The sequence below is a fragment of the Triturus cristatus genome, chromosome 10, assembly GCF_964204655.1.
Source record: "Triturus cristatus chromosome 10, aTriCri1.1, whole genome shotgun sequence".
NCBI lineage: Eukaryota > Metazoa > Chordata > Amphibia > Caudata > Salamandridae > Triturus > Triturus cristatus.
Window position 1 is genome coordinate 1,175,828,561 of NC_140593.1, and position 22,148 is coordinate 1,175,850,708.

General features: G+C 38.6%; 1 protein-coding gene across 1 annotated transcript; it reads left to right on the forward strand.

Moving 5' to 3' along the window:
- Positions 1 to 7,500: 7,500 nt before the first annotated feature.
- Positions 7,501 to 21,770, forward strand: LOC146796923 (uncharacterized). The gene is made up of 3 exons (XM_085631451.1): positions 7,501 to 8,197; positions 8,662 to 13,467; positions 21,743 to 21,770. The coding sequence occupies exons 2-3, from the start codon at positions 9,419 to 9,421 to the stop codon at positions 21,768 to 21,770; spliced, it is 4,077 nt and encodes a 1,358-aa protein (XP_085487577.1). The 5' UTR covers positions 7,501 to 8,197; positions 8,662 to 9,418.
- The last annotated feature ends 378 nt before the right edge of the window (positions 21,771 to 22,148 follow it).

A 22,148-nucleotide genomic window follows, 5' to 3' on the forward strand; every position in this document is an offset into this window, starting at 1 on the left:
ATTCATGCACACCACCAGCCAAGCACCATTCACGCACACCACCAGCCAAGTGCCATCAACGCACATTGCCAGCCAAGTGACAGTCCACGCACACCGTCAGACATGTGCCATCCACACAGACCACTAGCCAAGCGATAGTCCACGCACACTGCCAATCAAGCGCTAGTCCACGCACACTGCCAGCTAAGTGCAAGTCCACACATTCCACCAGCAAAATGCAGGTCACACCAAGCCAGCTGAACACCAGAACACACAGACCATAAGCCAAACTCCAGTTCACAAGCACAGAAACTTTTGCTAGTGTCTAATGGTTTTCTGTCCCCCTTGGGATGCAGCTGAGCCTAAATAATATTGCTGATCTGCCTTAAAGGAGGGCAGAAACGGGCAAAATTGTTTGAACTACAAAAAGAGGAGCAACCCTGACCTAAGGGGCTGCTCCCTGACATGCCGATAAACATATTTGTGGTGCCTAGTGGGCTTTATGCCCCCCAGGGGGCGCAGAAGGGCTGTGGCAATATTTCTGGGGGGATGTTGGGGCACTGGCATCCCCATTCTGCGAAGTCCTGCACCCCTGAACTACTTAGAAAATAGTCCCTGGTGTCCTATTGGACTTTCTTCCAGGCAGATCAGGAGCTATTGCCCCCATATCCACCCACAGGGCAGAAAGACTGTCCATTTGTTTTTAAGTGGGGTGGGGGCATTAGCATGACCATTCTGGGCAGTCCCCACCCCATTCTGGCAAAAAAAACTTCCTGTTGCTTATTGGACTTTCATCCCTTCCCAAGATCAGGGGCTATTGCCTCCATCTGCCTCCCCAAGGGGGCATTAGGACTGTGCCTAATTGTGGGAGGAGTGCAGGCATTACAAGGCCCATTCAGGGAAGCCCCATCCCTACATTTTCATTTAACAAAATCTATGGTTCCTAGTGGGCTTTCTGCCCCCAGAAAGAATGTAGCTCTTTTTTTGGGAGGGGTGGGGGCATTGGCATGCTAATTATTGGCTGCCCGACACCTACAATTACATAAAAATATAATCCCAGGTTCCAAGTTAGATTTCTGCCCCTGCATGGGAAGAAATACTGTCCCTTTTGTTTTTTGGAGGGTGGGAGCATTGACATGCCCATTTTGGACAGCCCCCACCCCTACATATTAAAAAAAACCAATCCTTAGAGCCTAGTTGCTTTCTGCCCCCCAGGGTGCAGATTGGGGGTTATTGCCCCATCTTCCCCCAGGGAACAGAAAGATTGAATATGCCAACAAATAGTAGGGGGAGCAAAAGCCCTTGCCCATGAGGTCGCTTCCCACTCCCTGGTGTCTAGTGGTGGAAGCCTGCTTGGGGATCACCTTCCTGTGGCACTCCCCAAGCAAGGATACACTAGGGATGGGAATATTGATGTATATAACAAGGGGATTGGTCCTGGTGTAAGCCTGTAATTAAAGTCCCAAGCAACCACAGGAGCACACTTCTGAGGCACCCAGGACCTCAGGGGAGGGACCTTAGAGAATCCCAGGCTAATAGGCAGAGGCCAAAAGCAAAGTCCAGTTGTCACTGGTCAGCTTTGCATATTAGGAAAAAAGCGCCACATGTCCGACTGTCAGGATTTGTAAGTGGCAATTTGTAGCAACTTAAAATTAGCGAGTCAGAAAACCTGATGTACAACAGTGTTTGAGACACTTTGCGATTCCCAAATGGGTTGCATGGAATCATATTCACGAGGCAGGTCTCCACTCACAGGGATAGTGGCCTGCTGGGGTCAGCAGACCACCATGTCTGTGACTGCTTTTTAAATAACAAATGCTGTGGACCCGATATTTATTGAGTCTCTAGTTACACAATTTAAACAAATTAATTCTTATACTAGAGAGAAAAGGGTAAATAAATATTTTCATATACACCAGAGAGAAAACAAAACTTTTTTTTAGGGAAAGAAATCACCTTTATCTTTTCTTTTTTAATAATAAATCAATAATGCATGTAAATACAAAAGACCTTTCAATGACGGTTGCTCTGAAAGGGTTCATAGAAGAGTGCTCATGTGCAGAGTGAATAGTAGAAAGAAAGCATACACTGGTTGGTGTAACTTTAAGAAAATAAACCAGTGTGTATTAGCCTGTTTACAAGACACTTTTTTTCTATTCAGTGTCCGTATTGAAAGATAGTGATCATAAAGTCTAGTTGCACAATCCAAAAGTGACTTATAAAATGTATTTGAGGCCAAACATTAGATGGTGTTGAGGTTTTGACCGGACTTTGGCAGAGAGGGTTAATTCAGAACTTCGCACGCGGGTCTTCTTCAGGACATATGACTTGTGTGAGGCAACCTAAATAAAGTGAGACAAACAATTAGATAAATTCTCCCTGGGATTGGGCCTCTCTCTACAAAGGGGAAAGTGGTACATACTGACTGTATAATGCCCTCAATGCGGTCAAGATTGCTCCATCACCAGCTTGCATGAGTGAAAGGTCGGCAATGTAAACATACAAGTATGGTTATAGGGTGGTTTCTTGTTATAGGCCAAAATATTTGTTTGGGATAAGAAACGGAGATCAAAGCTTATCACCGCAGTGGTGTGGAATAATTCATGTCTCCATGTTATTTTTGAGTATGATCCCCACGGATTCAAAAGAGACCAAATCGATGTGATCCTCTATAGGATGAAAAATTGTGAAATAAATGGAAATGAGTGTTTCCGCCTATAAATATCCGTTTGAGAGCCATATACAGGCATATGGGAAAAGATCCACCTACTTGCAAGACAAGCATCTGTTCACGTCACGCTGCTCAGAATGGCATCTGTACGAAACTGCTGTGCGCGCAAGATAGAAGCAAAAAAAGCTCTGTGCCTGTCGAGCGTGCATAGTGAGTGGATCTAACGTACAGTGGCCTACTTTGAATATGCCCGTAACATGCACTAGCTCGTAATAGGAGATACAGCCAAGGCGTATATGTATGCGCTGGCACCGTGACATGATAGTTATCTTGAATGGAATTTGGAAACGTAAGTTCATAACGTATTACCTACTGGCGGTCGCCAGTAGGTAGTTATAGTTAGGACCACGTTTCCATAGGAAAACCTCAACATTCTATTTTGAATAACTTTGGCGCCGGTCGACGAATCCTCGCGAATTTCTCAAAATAGGTGGGGCGCTACGCTCCGCTCCTACCCTGAAAGTCTCGGGGGGATCCGTCAAGCGGGGGCTGAGATAAAAGGGGGGTCCCAAAACGCGTTTTTCCCATGCATTTTTCCATAGGACCTTTAGAACGACCTACAGCCCGAACGGCTGAACAGAATTACTCAAAATTTGGCAGAGAGGTAGTCCTCAGGTCAAGGAAGTGCCTTTTGTAGGTTTGGTGTAAATCTGTTCAGTAGATTCTGAGAAAATAGCCTTTAAATCAATATATATATCTGAGCCCGCTTACGGTACGCTTACCGTACGCTTACGGTAAGCGTACGGTGGCGTGCGCGAGCGCGATTCTGATTGGCTCTTAGATCTTAGTAAACATTCGAATCGGCCGAAACCAGGAAGCGGCGGCCGCCATTTTGTGTATTTCACTCTGAAAAAAAAGAGTGAAAACAAAGTAAGGGGGCAATGAGGAGAGTTACAGACCCCCTAACAATTGTAAGGGGGTCAAAGAAGGACAGAAAAGTACAAAAAAAACATTTATTGATTTTAAAAAAAATCACGGGGTACGCGTACGGTAAGCTCACGGTAAGCGTACGGTAAAAAAAATAAAAATAAATAAATGAAAATCAGATTTAAGAGTTTAGAAATTAGGGAGCTCTAAAAAGAGCTGTTGTGTTTATGGAGTCATTTTTTTAGTGGTACTTACAAGTAAGTACCGATGCAGAGTCTAAGGTTCAAGAGGAAGACTCTGTTCCCTTCATCATTGAAGTGCACACCATCTCCTCTATAAATGTCTTGCATGTCGTAACGCAAGTTGTTGTGGTAAATGGCACCCATACCATAGTCACGGAGGAAAGCAGAAACAGATTTGTTGACGTGCTTTCTTGCTTTGTCAATCTGTGGACAGAAATGATTGGACCAGTTCCATTTTTGCCTTTGGCATATGTTGGAAAACACAAAGGCAGTTTTAGGGAAAAGTGTAAACAGTTGTGCAAAGGTGTCCTTCATAAGCATTTCCAGACCTACCCCAGTCAAAGTGCCTAGGTCATTGCCACCACAGTGCACTATTATGAGGTCAGGGTGTTGGATTTGCATGAAGGATTTCACCAATGGCATCAATTGGTGCCACTTTAACCCTCTCTGACCAATCCATTTAATGTCTACATTTGGCAAAGCAAGGTCTCTCACCATATCTGTTTTCTCTGCAAACTTTTCACTCCAGAAGACATAGCTGTGCCCTACAATCCACACTGTGAACATCTTCAAATGAGAACTGGATGCACTCAGGAGGTGTCTTTCAGTAGAATGGCAATATGAAAATAAAGACAGTTTGGAAATGGAGGCATACATATTTTTTACAAAACAAAAAGAACTGATTGGCTGTTTCATACCATTCTAGAATAAAAAATAGGCTGTATGTGAAAATTAATAGAAGCATGTTTTGTATTGGTACAAAAAAATGTGTAACCAAAGAACAGTACTATGGATTTGCAGTTAGGTTTGAAAAGTCAAGCACTCTTGCTCTGTGGAATTGAAACATTGTGTGTCGCACTTCTGACCTAACTGCACACAGCAGTGTTCCATGAGCTGTTGCTATGGTAGCAGGCAGAAGTCAAGTTGGAGGAAGGGTACTAGGCAGAAGTCAAGTTGGGGGCAGGGTACTTTTGGAAAAGGGTTGGTTTTCAACCAATAGAAATGTGTCATTACATTTGAAAAAAAGGGGGAAGCACTGAGATTTGAAACTTACATGTATATGTGTGGAAAAATAGAGGGAAAGTTTGCCATTATCTGGTTCTGCTGAGAGGAGAGAGGTGTACAGAACAGAGATCCTGGCTCTGATAATCTGCTGTTTGAGTGACACATTTCTTTCACAACTAACTAAATTTAAAGGTGAGTTTACAGTTTGAGAGGGGATGTATGTGGTAACTTAAGAAATGAATAATAGAAATGGGAATTGTTTTTGTTGTAGTTACACATGGTGGATTCATAATGTGTCAGTCTGTAAAAGAGATTTTCACTTGGCCCGAAAAAAAAAGAGCAGTAAGTGTGCTTTCAAATTGGCAAAGAAATTTCGTTTTGGCACTTATGTGAAAACATGACTCTGTGTGCATAGAAGAATTATAGGCAGAAATGTATTGCGTCTTGCTCTGGTGATTTCACAGTTGCAGTAGATGGAAAAGAGGAGCGAATTTTTGGGGGAAGAAGCAGAGGCTTAGCACACACCCATGTGCTTGCCATGTATAGTCATGCACAGTAATTAGAAGCGGGTGGGGTTTTCAGGTTTAAGTCTGTAATGCAAATACATTCAGCATCACTAAGGCTGGTTGCCCCTGCTGGAGTGTAGGCAGTCACAGAGAATACACACGGTGGTGGTCTGAAAAAAAAACAGCTTGGACATGTGCATTTAAATAAATTTAAAAAAAAGGTTTCAGAATGTGTCAGTCTGTAAAAGTGATTTCAAAGTGTAAAAAGAGATTTTCACTTGGCCCGAAAAAAAAAGGAGCAGTAAGTGTGCTTTCAAATTGGCAAAGAAATTTCGTTTTGGCACTTATGTGAAAACATGACTCTGTGTGCATAGAAGAATTATAGGCAGAAATTTATTGCGTCTTGCTCTGGTGATTTCACAGTTGCAGTAGATGGAAAAGAGGAGCGAATTTTTGGGGGAAGAAGCAGAGGCTTAGCACACACCCATGTGCTTGCCATGTATAGTCATGCACAGTAATTAGAAGCGGGTGGGGTTTTCAGGTTTAAGTCTGTAATGCAAATACATTCAGCATCACTAAGGCTGGTTGCCCCTGCTGGAGTGTAGGCAGTCACAGAGAATACACACGGTGGTGGTCTGAAAAAAAAACAGCTTGGACATGTGCATTTAAATAAATTTAAAAAAAAGGTTTCAGAATGTGTCAGTCTGTAAAAGTGATTTCAAAGTGTAAAAAGAGATTTTCACTTGGCCCGAAAAAAAAAGGAGCAGTAAGTGTGCTTTCAAATTGGCAAAGAAATTTCGTTTTGGCACTTATGTGAAAACATGACTCTGTGTGCATAGAAGAATTATAGGCAGAAATTTATTGCGTCTTGCTCTGGTGATTTCACAGTTGCAGTAGATGGAAAAGAGGAGCGAATTTTTGGGGGAAGAAGCAGAGGCTTAGCACACACCCATGTGCTTGCCATGTATAGTCATGCACAGTAATTAGAAGCGAGTGGGGTTTTCAGGTTTAAGTCTGTAATGCAAATACATTCAGCATCACTAAGGCTGGTTGCCCCTGCTGGAGTGTAGGCAGTCACAGAGAATACACACGGTGGTGGTCTGAAAAAAAAACAGCTTGGACATGTGCATTTAAATAAATTTAAAAAAAAGGTTTCAGAATGTGTCAGTCTGTAAAAGTGATTTCAAAGTGTAAAAAGAGATTTTCACTTGGCCCGAAAAAAAAAGGAGCAGTAAGTGTGCTTTCAATTTGGCAAAGAAATTTCGTTTTGGCACTAATGTGAAAACATGACTCTGTGTCCATAGAAGAATTATAGGCAGAAATGTATTGCGTCTTGCTCTGGTGATTTCACAGTTGCAGTAGATGGAAAAGAGGAGCGAATTTTTGGGGGAAGAAGCAGAGGCTTAGCACACACCCATGTGCTTGCCATGTATAGTCATGCACAGTAATTAGAAGCGAGTGGGGTTTTCAGGTTTAAGTCTGTAATGCAAATACATTCAGCATCACTAAGGCTGGTTGCTCCTGCTGGAGTGTAGGCAGTCACAGAGAATACACACGGTGGTGGTCTGAAAAAAAAACAGCTTGGACATGTGCATTTAAATAAATTTAAAAAAAAAGGTTTCAGAATGTGTCAGTCTGTAAAAGTGATTTCAAAGTGTAAAAAGAGATTTTTACTTGGCCCAAAAAAAAAAGAGCAGTAAGTGTGCTTTCAATTTGGCAAAGAAATTTCGTTTTGGCACTAATGTGAAAACATGACTCTGTGTGCATAGAAGAATTATAGGCAGAAATGTATTGCGTCTTGCTCTGGTGATTTCACAGTTGCAGTAGATGGAAAAGAGGAGCGAATTTTTGGGGGAAGAAGCAGAGGCTTAGCACACACCCATGTGCTTGCCATGTATAGTCATGCACAGTAATTAGAAGCGAGTGGGGTTTTCAGGTTTAAGTCTGTAATGCAAATACATTCAGCATCACTAAGGCTGGTTGCCCCTGCTGGAGTGTAGGCAGTCACAGAGAATACACACGGTGGTGGTCTGAAAAAAAAACAGCTTCGACATGTGCATTTAAATAAATTTAAAAAAAAAGGTTTCAGAATGTGTCAGTCTGTAAAAGTGATTTCAAAGTGTAAAAAGAGATTTTCACTTGGCCCGAAAAAAAAAGGAGCAGTAAGTGTGCTTTCAAATTGGCAAAGAAATTTCGTTTTGGCACTTATGTGAAAACATGACTCTGTGTGCATAGAAGAATTATAGGCAGAAATGTATTGCGTCTTGCTCTGGTGATTTCACAGTTGCAGTAGATGGAAAAGAGGAGCGAATTTTTGGGGGAAGAAGCAGAGGCTTAGCACACACCCATGTGCTTGCCATGTATAGTCATGCACAGTAATTAGAAGCGAGTGGGGTTTTCAGGTTTAAGTCTGTAATGCAAATACATTCAGCATCACTAAGGCTGGTTGCCCCTGCTGGAGTGTAGGCAGTCACAGAGAATACACACGGTGGTGGTCTGAAAAAAAAACAGCTTGGACATGTGCATTTAAATAAATTTAAAAAAAAAGGTTTCAGAATGTGTCAGTCTGTAAAAGTGATTTCAAAGTGTAAAAAGAGATTTTCACTTGGCCCAAAAAAAAAAGAGCAGTAAGTGTGCTTTCAAATTGGCATAGAAATTTCGTTTTGGCACTTATGTGAAAACATGACTCTGTGTGCATAGAAGAATTATAGGCAGAAATGTATTGCGTCTTGCTCTGGTGATTTCACAGTTGCAGTAGATGGAAAAGAGGAGCGAATTTTTGGGGGAAGAAGCAGAGGCTTAGCACACACCCATGTGCTTGCCATGTATAGTCATGCACAGTAATTAGAAGCGAGTGGGGTTTTCAGGTTTAAGTCTGTAATGCAAATACATTCAGCATCACTAAGGCTGGTTGCTCCTGCTGGAGTGTAGGCAGTCACAGAGAATACACACGGTGGTGGTCTGAAAAAAAAACAGCTTGGACATGTGCATTTAAATAAATTTAAAAAAAAGGTTTCAGAATGTGTCAGTCTGTAAAAGTGATTTCAAAGTGTAAAAAGAGATTTTCACTTGGCCCGAAAAAAAAAGAGCAGTAAGTGTGCTTTCAAATTGGCAAAGAAATTTCGTTTTGGCACTAATGTGAAAACATGACTCTGTGTGCATAGAAGAATTATAGGCAGAAATGTATTGCGTCTTGCTCTGGTGATTTCACAGTTGCAGTAGATGGAAAAGAGGAGCGAATTTTTGGGGGAAGAAGCAGAGGCTTAGCACACACCCATGTGCTTGCCATGTATAGTCATGCACAGTAATTAGAAGCGAGTGGGGTTTTCAGGTTTAAGTCTGTAATGCAAATACATTCAGCATCACTAAGGCTGGTTGCTCCTGCTGGAGTGTAGGCAGTCACAGAGAATACACACGGTGGTGGTCTGAAAAAAAAACAGCTTGGACATGTGCATTTAAATAAATTTAAAAAAAAGGTTTCAGAATGTGTCAGTCTGTAAAAGTGATTTCAAAGTGTAAAAAGAGATTTTCACTTGGCCCGAAAAAAAAAGAGCAGTAAGTGTGCTTTCAAATTGGCAAAGAAATTTCGTTTTGGCACTAATGTGAAAACATGACTCTGTGTGCATAGAAGAATTATAGGCAGAAATTTATTGCGTCTTGCTCTGGTGATTTCACAGTTGCAGTAGATGGAAAAGAGGAGCGAATTTTTGGGGGAAGAAGCAGAGGCTTAGCACACACCCATGTGCTTGCCATGTATAGTCATGCACAGTAATTAGAAGCGAGTGGGGTTTTCAGGTTTAAGTCTGTAATGCAAATACATTCAGCATCACTAAGGCTGGTGGCCCCTGCTGGAGTGTAGGCAGTCACAGAGAATACACACGGTGGTGATCTGAAAAAAAAAAAAAGCTTGGACATGTGCATTTAAATAAATTTTAAAAAAAGAGCAGTTTGTGTGCATTGAAAATGGCAAAGAAATTTCGTTTTGTGACTATTGTGAAAAGAAATGTAGTAATATATTTAAATACAATAAAGGATTTTTTTTTTAGTTTTTTTCAGGTATTGCTGAAGAACAGTGAACAAAATTTAAGATGCCTACAAAATCTCGAGTTCAAAAAACTCTAAAAAAAAAACTATATTTGAGGACAACTGGAGGACCAAAGTTAGTAGAAGATGCTGATGTTGGGAAAAAGAAAAAATCTTCTGGTAAGCAAAAAAGACAATTCCTAAACAAAATATTGAAAACAAACAAAAATGTACAAAATGTCTGTTCTCGGAAAAATGTAACAAAACCTACAGAACAGCAAAAAATTGAGGATTTAGTTAATGCAAATATACCTTCTGCAATTGAAAAGTTTAACATAAACAGAAAAACAGCATTTAAAGAGATACGTAGAAAAATGTTTCAGAGAAGAGTTATGTCCAATTTGATAAAGGATATAAAGAAATATAAGCAGAAGGCTAAATATTATAAGAGAAAAAAAGAAATTGAAGCCATTGCAGCAAAAGCATTAGAATTAAAAAGGAAACTATTCATATTAATTTTGAATAGGATGCGTACATTAGATAAAATGGTTAATGTACTGAAATCACAAAGCAAAAGCAAAAGAGTAGTGAACAGAACAAACTTTTGTAAAGTGTTTTTAGGAAAGTGGATGCATAGTTCAAGTAGTGAACCTTTTTTTAATGAAGAAAGCTATTTTCAAAGCAATAGTTTGCTGCATGCAGTTGACACCAGAGGTCGTTCATACGAAGTAAAAAACGGTTGCATAATGGAGAAGGAGATAATGGTTCCAAGAGATGAGGTACAAGTGATGGCAGATGAGGCAATGGGGAGACGTCCTAAAGCCCCAGTGTACACTTGGAATTGTAGTAGTATTTGCACTGTGCGTCAGGAATCTATTGACAGATTTCGAGAGTTTCTAAGAGAATATAGTAAAAAAAGTGTAAAACAAAAGATTAAGGTGCTTCAAAGTCTGGATCCATGCAGAGTGAGAGAGAATACTGGTTTGCAGGGTCATTCTCTTGCTTGTCTATCTAGAAAAGTGTGCAATAGTGTTTTCCATCATTTTAGGATGCTGGCTGTTCATCATACTGAAATAAGAAAGTTTGTGAGACGGTTGTATTTTGCCAAAAGTCCAGCAATAAAGTTAAATGAATTGAATAGGGCTCTGTTCCGAGGAACGGTATCAGATGTAGAGAAGGTTGTTGATGAAATTCAGTTTTGTTACTTTGGTCCTGAACAAAACAGTGCAGAGAAGGACACAATAAATGAGGCAGAAGTGGAAGAGAATGTAGAACCCTCTGTAAGTAACACATTTAATGATCACATAACAAAATTTGCAATAGTCTCTAATGAAAGACCAAATGTTACTTGTATTTGTTGCCGCAGAACTCATTATAGAAAACAAACTAGGAATGTTGATCTCTACAGAAAGAGTGAAAATGAAGATAATTATAAGTGGATGGATTTTGCCACATATATATTTCTTGAAAATTGTTTTGAATTGGGTGAAGATCAGCGTATTTGCAAATACTGCTACAACAAGTTAGAGGAAAATAGAATGCCGACCAGAGCTGTACATAATAATTTAGAATTGGATGCTATTCCTGCTGAACTTTCTGAATTAAATACATATGAGTCTATACTCATTCAATGTGTTCATCCGTTCCAGACCATAGTACGTATGGAGCCCAAAACTGGTAAATTACCTCCTTCAGATTTACTGAGAGGTTTAAAAGGTAGAGTGGTGTATTTGCCCTTGGATTTGAAAAAAAATATGGAAACTATTGATGCAGATACTTTGGAAACTGAACCATTAATTATTCTGGTTAATGGTGTCCCTACAAAGAATAAGAAGATTTGGCAGGAGCTGGTAGATGTGCGGAAAGTACAAAGAGCAAATTTGTATTTGAAAAAAAATAACAAATGGTATGAATCAATTTATATAGAAGAAGAAGAAGAAGAAGAAGATTTACAAGGAGACACAGAAACACCAACTGGACAAATTGAAAAAGTGGACAAGTCAAAGGAAGAAGAAATTTATGAACATTTTAGCATACATCCTCTCCATTCGAAAGAAGTTATGGGAGACAATATTGATCTCTTTCAGATGAAGAAAGCAAAAGGAAATCCTGTGAGTGTATGGGAGGAGAGCTTGGAAGCTCGATGTTTTCCCCAGCTGTTTCCTAAAGGAAAAGGAGGACGATACGATGAACGTCCGGAACAGATTCCAGCTTCTGAGTATCGGACTACAAGACTATATGCTGAAGATCCCAGATTTCGACAAAGTATCCCTTATTTGTTCCATCTTTTATTTGAAAGCGACTTGTCTGCACTGTCTTATGCAGTAAATCACATTTTAAAAAGTGGAGTACATTTACAAAATGTGTCTGCTAAGGATTTTATGGAGAAAGTGCAGCACCGAGATGATCATTTGGAAACACAACTGATCAATCTGATGGCTTGTCAGCGTGGGACAAATGAATATTGGTACCGACGCCATGGTGAACTAAAATGCATGTTACGCAACTTAGGAACACCAACATGGTTCCTTACCCTAAGCTGCGCCGAGTACGCTTGGGATGATTTACTGGATTTTCTACGAGAGGCCAATTCAAACATTGAAAACATCGAATACAAGACAGCAGGAGAACTGTGCTCATTGGATCCGGTTAATGTTTGCAGATATTTCAATCATAGATTTGAGGCTATGATGTCCTTCATCTGCAATAAAAAAAATCCACCCCTTGGAGAAGTAGTGGATTTCTTTTGGAGAAAAGAGTACCAGGCAAGAGGTGCTCCTCATATTCATATGCTGCTGTGGATCAAGGATGCCCCAAAGTTTGGAACAGATACTGATGAAGCAGTGTTATCTTACATTGAAGAATATGCAACATGTGCTATACCTAAAAACACAGAAGAGAACAAGTTAAAGGAGCAAGTTCTACGTTTCCAAAGTCATCGGTGTGGAAAATACTGTCGACGGAAATACAAGAGCAAAGAAAAATACTACACTAAATGTCGATTTGGATTTCCTAGACCTGTTCTTACAAATGGAAGAGTCAACAGTTTTATGTCAGCTGTGAGACATACTATCACAAGAAAATCACCTAAGAATACCTACAACCTTAAAAGAAAAGAAGAATCAAAAAATATAAATGACTACAACCCAGTCATTTTATCCATGTGGAACGCTAACATGGATATACAGTATGTTGCTGACAATTCCATTGCTGTTGCTCGATATGTAACGTCTTACATTACGAAATCAGAAAAAACAGAATTGAAGGAAATGTGGGAAGAGATTTCTCACGAGAAGACTGTCAGTAAGAAGCTGTACAGTTTTAGTTTGAAGATGTTATCGCATCGAGAAATTGGATCCTACGAATGTTCAGATAGGTTATCTTCTGCAAGTCTCTACTCGAAGTCAAGAAGAATAATTTGGGCAAGTTTAGGCCTTGCAGCAATGAGAAATCGGGTACTGAAATCTGTTGGAGAAATTGAATATTTGGCCGAGAATGACCCAGAAAGTACAGACATATTGAAAACAAACATGTTGGACACATATTATCCCAAGAGAAGTCATCATCTGGAGAACATGTGTCTCTATGAAGTGCTGCAGAACTACATTTATTCACGGAAAGCTGCAGAAGACATCAACAGTGGAAAATATAAAGTTGTTGGTGAAGAAGGATGTTTGGTGAAGCAAACCAAAGGAAGTTTGATAAATCACCGGAAGCTGAGTTGCGACACTACCGACAAGAAAGAATTTTACTACTTGGCTCTTTTACAGTTGTTTAAACCATGGCGTACAGAGGATGAACTACTGGGAGAATTCCAGAGCTATGAAGATTCTTTTAATGCTTGCAAAGACAGCATACAATGCAGTACATTCTCAACTTATCTGCAAATGTTAAATGAAGAAATTGAACAGGAAACTACAATTGCAGCAGAAATAGCTAGAGACAGTTCTCAGGACAGCCAAAGTTCAGGAACACACAGTCAAGATCCCCTAGGACAACCAATCGTTGAAAATGAAGCATCAATAGCCATGAATGAAGTGGAAACGGCTATGAATCTAGCTCAAGAAGAATTTATAGACTTAGAAAATTTGGAAAGACAACTGAATCAAGAGCAGCAACAAATTTATGAAGAGATCAGAAACAAAATTGATCACGGATTTCTACATATCAAAAAAGAGTGCTCATGCACATCATTTCATCCAATCAGGATGTATGTAAGCGGACAAGCTGGCACTGGAAAAAGTTTCCTAATTAAAGTCATCAGAAGCTACCTAAAGCAAAAAACGGATTCTACTTTGTCTTGTGTGGTTACTGCTCCAACTGGGTTAGCAGCATATAACATAAAAGGAATCACCTTACATCATTTGCTAATGTTACCAGTGGAGCATGAGAACAAAATACAATTCAACAAGCTAACTGGAGAAGCATCCTTGGAAGTTTCACGAGTATTGAAGAAGATGCAAGTTCTCATTATTGATGAGGTGAGCATGGTATCAAACTTAATGCTTGCCTTTGTGCATTTAAGAATGCAGCAAATTTTGAAGACAGACTATGACGTGTTATTTGGTGGAAAACACGTCATAGTTTTTGGGGATCTTTTGCAACTTACTCCAGTTAAAGGACAACCAGTGTTTAATACTGTGACACATGAAGACACGAAGAAGTCATTGGGAAGCATTGGAAATACAAATATTTGGTCCTTCTTTGAGTACAAGGAACTTACAACTAATATGAGGCAAGCAAACGATGAAGAATATGGAAGTATTCTGAAAGATATCAGGATTGGACTACTCACAGATGTTGGGAAAAAAGCATTACAGAGTCGGCTGCTACATAATTTATTTCCAAAGGAAGAAATAGTTGCAGAGAAAATATACAAGAATATTGCAGAAAACAAAAGTGTCATCTGCTTAATGCCAACTCTACGTGAATGCTCAATATTTAATGAGGAGCTTTTGAAATTGGAAAAGGAAGACATCAGGAAATTGGAAGCAGTGGACAAAATTGAGGATGGAAGAATTACAGTCACAGTAACAGGCAAACTGAAAAATAAATTGGACTCACTAGAGAAGAACATCTCCAAAACAGCAGGATTAGAAAAAAATCTTTATGTTTGCATGAACTGTAGAGTGTTTTTAAGGAGAAATTTGGATGTTGAGAAAGGCTTAGTGAATGGAGCGATGGGAAGAGTTGTGGGTTTTATTAATTATCAGAAAAAAGAAGGAATTGAATGTTTACAGATAAAATTTGATCAGATAGAGGAAGTTAAAGACATTTGTCGTTGTTCAGTTCGTTTCATGCTTGTGAAAGACTTATATGTACGTAGGAAGCAGTTTCCGTTTTCACTAGCATATGCTGTAACTATCCACAAGTCTCAAGGATTGACTGTAGATTGTGCATTTGTGAACATTGGTTCAACTGTGTTCAAAGAAGGTATGGCATATGTAGCTTTGTCATGAGTCAAAACATTATCAGGTTTATTCATGATAGACTTTGATGACTCAAAAGTTAGTGCTGATACAAACTGTGTAAAGGAGTATAATAGATTAAGAAGAAGCTATGCTCCTCATTTAGGTCAGTATCCTGTGTTGGAGAAACGTGTAGTTTCTCGTAAAAGGAGAAATGAGAATATCTGTAATGAAGATGTAGAGAAGAGGAAAAAAAAGAGGAGTGATGTAATTGCAAGCAAAAAGAATAAGGAAAATGAAGAACAGGTTGTAGGATGTCATTTTGAAAATAGCTCTGGTGTCAACTGCTACGCTAATGTAGTGCTGAATGTTGCATTTTATCTGGAAAGTTTGCAAGAGCAGATAATAGTAAATCAGGGAAAAAGATTCTGTTCAGAGCTCAGTCTCCTTTTTCAAAAGCTGAGTAAAGATAAAACTCAAATAGAAAGTGCTACTGAAATTAGAAAACTTTTAGATGTATGTTCAGGACGAACACAGTTTTCTCAAAATGAACAGCAAGATGCACACGAATTTTTGATGTATTTTCTTCAGGTAGTGGAAGAAGAAGGAGTTCCCATTGACATTTTTTTTGGTCTCTCTTATAAATGGGAACATAGTTGTGATAATTGTTATAATATATGTGGCTCTATTGTTGATAATGAAAGGTTTATTTATTTGACATTGCCAGAGAGTAAAACAGTCACTTTTGCAAAATTAGTTAAAGATGCTAATCATAGCATGAAATGTGGTGAGTGTAATTCTGACATGTTTTCAACATTAATTTTAAGGGAATACGGACAGTATGTAATTTTAATGATGCAACGATGTAGAGCTGATGGATCAAAATTGGATACTTTAATAAAGAAGTTTACAGGACAGCAATTATCAATTTCAGGAAAAACTTTTGTAACTGTTGCAATAATTTTCCATGATGGACCTACTGTTACTTCTGGACATTACACAGTTTATCTAAAATGTGAAAAAGGCTGGACACTGTGTAATGATTCCAAATTGATTTTCAAACAACGTTTGCCTTTTGATTTAGCAAATTCCTATCTAATCTTCCTGAAACCTAAATTTTAGAGAGATTTGGCAAGATCTGGACAAAATAATTTTACCATTTTACTGGATTACCATTGCAATTTTGTAGAAAAAAGATTTTTAAAATTATCATTTGGCCTAAAGGAAAGATAACCAATTGTAATGTGGACTTTTTTAAATTTTAATGCAATTTTCAAAAACCAATAATTTAGAGATAATCGGTAACTTCTGCACATTTTAATTTATGGAATGCTATTGGACTGCCATTGGAAATTTTTTCAAAAATGATTTAAAAAATTACTATTTGGCCATGTGGAAAAGTAAGCAATTCTATTGTGGACTAAATAAATTATTCAAAAAATTTTCGTGAACCAAAATGTTACAGAGAATTGGTGAGATCTGGACAGATTAAACTTTAGAATTTTAATGGTTTTCCCTTGGAAATTTATTCCAGGAAAAAAAAAAAAATACTATTTGCCCTAAAGGAAATGGAATCAGATGTATTGTGGAGTTATTTGAGATATAATATTGTGATTATACTTCTGAAACAAACATATCAGACGGTATTTTAAAGAAATAACTATTGGTATTAGATGATATTTTTAATGTTAAGTTTAAGTAAAAAGAGATTCTGGGCTTTTTTATTACAATCTTTGTGATTGTTAATTTTTTTTGCCCGCTGTAAAATGATGAATGCAATTGCTTTCACAATTAATAGTGAAATGCAATATATTCTGAAAACAGCAAAAATAAGGCAAAAATATTTTTTAAAAAATGTAAATATGTGTATTGTATTATAAAATGGATAAAAAATATTAATACTTTTTTCTTTATTTTCAGATCGATATAGAAAATTTTCGGAAACTACAACCATTTTAAAAACTATTTTTAAAAAAAACAAATGAATAAATATTTTTTTGAGTGAGTATGGTAAGTTAAAAATAAAAATTGTAGTCTCTCAAGGACTTTGTAATGAGATAAATGATTTTTAGTGTTTTTTTTTAAAAAATAAAAAAAAGGTACGCTTACCGTACGCGTACGGTAAAAAAAAAAAAAAAAAGTTTTTAAAAAAAAAGAAAAAAAAAGATGAAAGATAAGGTTGGCTCTTAAAAGAACCGTTGTGTTCATGCAGGGACAGAGGAAAGAAAGATTGGGAATATTAGACGGTACGACAAGTGTGCTGATCTATTTTACTGTTCACCAGGGAAACACTGGTCTCCCTATAAGTAATTAGATCGTGACAAGTGGCGCACCGTACTTCAACCCTCGCAAACCGAGGGTTAATTTCCAGAGGGCCAGCAAAAGGAGATTCTCCCCCCACAGATGAAGGGCTCACCTGACCTGCAGAAGAAGGAGTCTGCCCTGCAGATGATGGTCCAGGCTGAGCTGCTGTGGATGTACTGGCTCGTCTTTCTGAAGAGTTACCTCCAAAAAGATGACCATGTGTCCTTCTGTGTACTTCCTGGAGGTGTCTCTTCATGGTGTGATTCCCAAAGGAATACTTCCTGTTAGGATTACCTCTAGAAAGTACACGCTTACACAGCTTGCAAGTAACTAAGGGTGCATTCACCTTTTGCTGGCCTTCTGGAAAAGTAAAATACTCCCAAACGTAAGAAGGCTTTACTTTCCTCGCTCTCTGCCTCAAGACAGTGCTGCTGGTGCTAGCCTCACTCTCAGAAGAGCTCTGCTGTTCTGCCATCGTATCCCAAAGACAAACCAGCTCCTTCTCCCAAGGGATCACAAGCAGAAATGAGGGGAATGGGTGTGGTGTAGGAGAGTTCTAGAACTGAAAGTAGTTTCAACCAATCAAAAGTTGTGTTTCAAGATCACATGACCTACCGTACGCTTACGGTACGCTTACGGTACGCTTACGGCAAAAAGTACGCGTGCGCGTAAAAAAGACACGCGCTTGCGCGCATGCGCATAACAGTCATTTCCCGGCACTTCCGCGTAACGTGCGCGTGTTGCGTAAGCGCGCACGCGTCCCACGCGCAGTACGCGCGGCTACGCAAAGTACGTAACTATACGCAAGCAGCGTAGATAGATTACGGGCGTTGCGTAAACCGTACGCTTACCGTGAGCTTACGGTACGCGTACTATAAAAAAAAATAATAATAAAAAAAAAAAAACTGGAAATAAATTTTACATGTTTATTTTAAAAAATATATATAAAAAAAATATTTAAGGATTTTAAAAATTTAAGCATAGTCTTTATAAAAGATAAGAAAATTAAATTAAAAATATGTTTGAAAAAAATGAAGAATAAAAAAAAAAATAGCATATAAAAAACCTTGCAAATTCACTGAAAAAACCATGGGTTTCACACACGTTATATTTAGGAATTAGCATTTAAAAAACCTTGCAAATTCACTGAAAAAACCATGGGTTTCACACACGTTATAGTTAGGAATTAGCATTTAAAAAACCTTAGAAATTCACTGAAAAAACCATAGGTTTCACACACGTTATAGTTAGGAATTAGCATTTAAAAAACCTTAGAAATTCAGTGAAAAAACCATAGGTTTCACACATGTTATAGTTAGCTGGACATTTTACTCGTAAAAAACCAATGAAATTGCCCCGTTATAGTTAGTTCAGCTAACTATAACTCGCGCGCCCGCAATGCACTGCTGATGACGTCACATATTACATCACTCATGACATGGTCAGTGACATCACTCATGACATCACTGATGACATCTCAAATGACATCACTGATGACATCATCCTTGTGATAGAGTGGCAGACCTCCTCTCACCTTAATATAAGCTTTGATACACACATTCAAAAATAGAGACTAAAAATTTCAAAACAATGGACATACCAATACCAGTTACAACAACCTCTTCAGTAATTCTAAGATCCACATACACATCCACTCATTCACCAACAGTCCTATACAGTCACTCATACATGTACTCACTCATCATATGTACTCATACATCTATACATCCTGTTACACAATGCCACTCATCCATAGAGTTACTCACACACATAGTCACTCATGCTAATAAAGAATAAAACATACATTTACTTGCATATACAGTAATACACACACCACCATACTTACTTCTACGGAAACTTACACATACTTAGTCTTTTAAACAATCACTTATAGAAACACATACTTATTCATACAGGAACTCTTTCAATCTCTCCCTCTCACATATACTCACATATATACACCAATAGTCACATATACTAGTTAAAAACATATGTAGTTACTCCTGAAGACACTATTGAGACAGTCATTCACTCACTAACACACCCATACACACACTCATCCACCCATACAGTCCTGCACACATGCTGTCTTCAACACATACAAACAGTGAGTCACTCATTCATGCATCTATGCACTACGTAATACCCCCCACCGTACCATACAGACACTCAGACTGATACTCAAAAAAACAACTAATAACCTATATAGACACCCATGTAGCTACTCACCAACCCATGCAGCCACTTATACACAAAGTGAGAGATACACTTAATCAGTCAGTAACACAATCAATTTTTCAAAAACAAATCATCCATTTAGACACTTATATACCCATTTATTCTTCCATCGACCTTGAGATACACATATATAAAACATATTTATTTTTCTGAAAAACACACATTCACTGGATGATGTCATCAGTGATGTCATTTGAGATGTCATCAGTGATGTCATGAGTGATGTCACTGACCATGTCATGAGTGATGTAATATGTGACGTCATCAGCAGTGCATTGCGGGCGCGCGAGTTATAGTTAGCTGAACTAACTATAACGGGGCAATTTCATTGGTTTTTTACGAGTAAAATGTCCAGCTAACTATAACATGTGTGAAACCTATGGTTTTTTCACTGAATTTCTAAGGTTTTTTAAATGCTAATTCCTAACTATAACGTGTGTGAAACCTATGGTTTTTTCAGTGAATTTCTAAGGTTTTTTAAATGCTAATTCCTAACTATAACGTGTGTGAAACCCATGGTTTTTTCAGTGAATAATAGATATAGATACAATGTATTTCCAAGGAGGGAAAACATTAAAGAAGACAAGTGGTTACAAAACATTATGAAGACAGACTACAACCAGTTGGACAATACAAAGGCAGAGTTACAAGCCCCTTTGCAACACTTTTGCGCTGCAGTTGGGTCACTTTTGTGACACAGAGGTGGCGTAAATAATGCGGCGAATATATAACGTAATGCATCTGGGGAGATGTGTCACATTGTAAAGCCCTCGCAACATTATACCCGCGTCAGGTATAATGTATGTAGGGTGGGCATTCCAACGCAGGAAAGCCTCGTAGAAGTGACGCAGTGAAATCTACAAGATTTCACTGCGCCACTTCTAGCATGCCACTGCATCAAAACCTTACGCCTGCTTGAAGCAGGCATACGGAGTGACGCAGTACAATGATTATAGGCCTCCCCATGCATTGCTGGAGTTGCGTCATGCTTTTGGCGCGACTCCAGCAATGATTGACTTTGGCCCAACAGATGCGGCAGAATTTCTGATGCATCTGTCAATCCTTGCACCATGCTGCGCCGTATTCTAAATACGGTACATCAATGGTGGCGCAAGGGTTTCGCAGGCTGGTGCAGGGAAACTGACACATTTCTACAGATGCGTCAGTTTCTTATTAATCTGCCCCACAGTGCACACACATATAGGGGCAGATTTACAAGCTGCTTGGGAACTTTTGCGCCCCATAGTATTTAGAGGTGACATACTGTACCCATACTACATTTCTCAGGTCAACATAAAAATTATAACACTTAATTGTCTGCCGACAAAAATTATGTGCATATCTATAGAGAGGAAGACCTGTGCATAGCTTTTGCATATCTTTAACAACAACAATGAATGTGTGAATGAGTTTTGCATATCTATAACAACAGCAGTGAATGTGTGCATGAGAATAGTGGGTATCTGTCCTGGAAGTGGGATAAAAACCTTTCCTGTTGTCAGCACATATGTGAAGAAGAGTACAGGTGTACATACTTGAAAAATCTAGTTGTATGGTGTTCAGATAAAAAAGCATTAACCACTGTGGAGACCTGTATTGTGATTTCTTTGGAAAGGTTTTTATCCCTCTTCCAAGACAGATACCCAACTTTCCAAAGTTACTATTAAGATGAGTGAATTCATAATAATTTAAAGTAACTATTACAATGAGAGATGTAATTGTTTTTCTAGCTAGTCCCAGTCCAGAGATACAGCATTACTAATGTGCTCTGATTTTTTTATATAAGACAGCTAGGTCCCTCACAATAAAAATAGTTTTTTGCGGCTTGTCACTGAAGGGAATGATAATATTAATTTCCTACTGGTTCCACCTTTAAACACCATGCACCCTGCCTTTTGGGCTACAATCCCTACAGAGGGATAACGTATTCATATTTAAAAGGGAGCTACATATATGTAACAAAGGTAACTTTAACAAGTCCCACTGTAGACTTTACATTGCAGCGGTCAAGCTACACATAGTAGGCCTGTAGCCATGTTTGCACATCCACTTGAGTGGATGGAACTATAGATGCTGCAGTTCACAAGTGGCATTTATCATACAGGGCCTGAATGCAGTTTCAACAACATATACTAGGGCCTTACTTGCCAGTTAAATTTTTCAGTCAGGGATAAACCACTTTACTGATTATTAAAGGGTGAGCAGAGCCATTTTAGTCCTGGTTAGCAAGGGTAAAGAGCACAGAGTTCTAAAACCAGGACTAATATTCCCCACAAATTGGCAAATAATCCGGGGTGACCACGCAAAAAAAGTTGATTTCCTTTAAATGCCAAATGCGCTGGTATTTTCAAAATATAGAATTGGTTACTTACTTCAGTTCAACCCTGAGAGAAGCCAGTGTCTCTGAGTAATTGAACATTTCTTTCATCCTTTTCTCAGAGGAGAAAATATTCTTCACACGGAGTAACCCCTTAGACCACAGACGGGCTTTTCACTGTATACTACAATTATTCACAATTCTTTAATTTCTACTGGAATAATAAACCTGTAATGAAGATTTAACAACACATATTTCTTTCACCTACAGACTGCAGTCACTAAAGCACGCTTTCATTTTTTCATTACATAGTTTAAAAACTAAAACACTTATCAATCTTTATTGTTATATTTTCACTGAAATAGAGGCAATCAATTGGTAATCTGTCAAGAAGGAGGGGTGGGCTGAGATTACTTTTCAAAAGTAAACATCATGGGAGCCACTTGTTCAAGCAGGAATGGTACACATTCTAAGATGACAAGACTATTTGAGGGTTTATGTCTCGTTGAATAGTTTAGAGACTCACAA

Coding starts and splice junctions, on each gene's coding strand:
- LOC146796923 (XM_085631451.1), top strand. CDS start 9,419: ATGCCTACAAAATCTCGAGTTCAAAAAACTCTAAAAAAAAAACTATAT. Junction 13,468..21,742: donor AGACAACTGAATCAAGAGCA/GCAACAAATTTA, acceptor TCCTTTTCTCAG/AGGAGAAAATATTCTTCACA.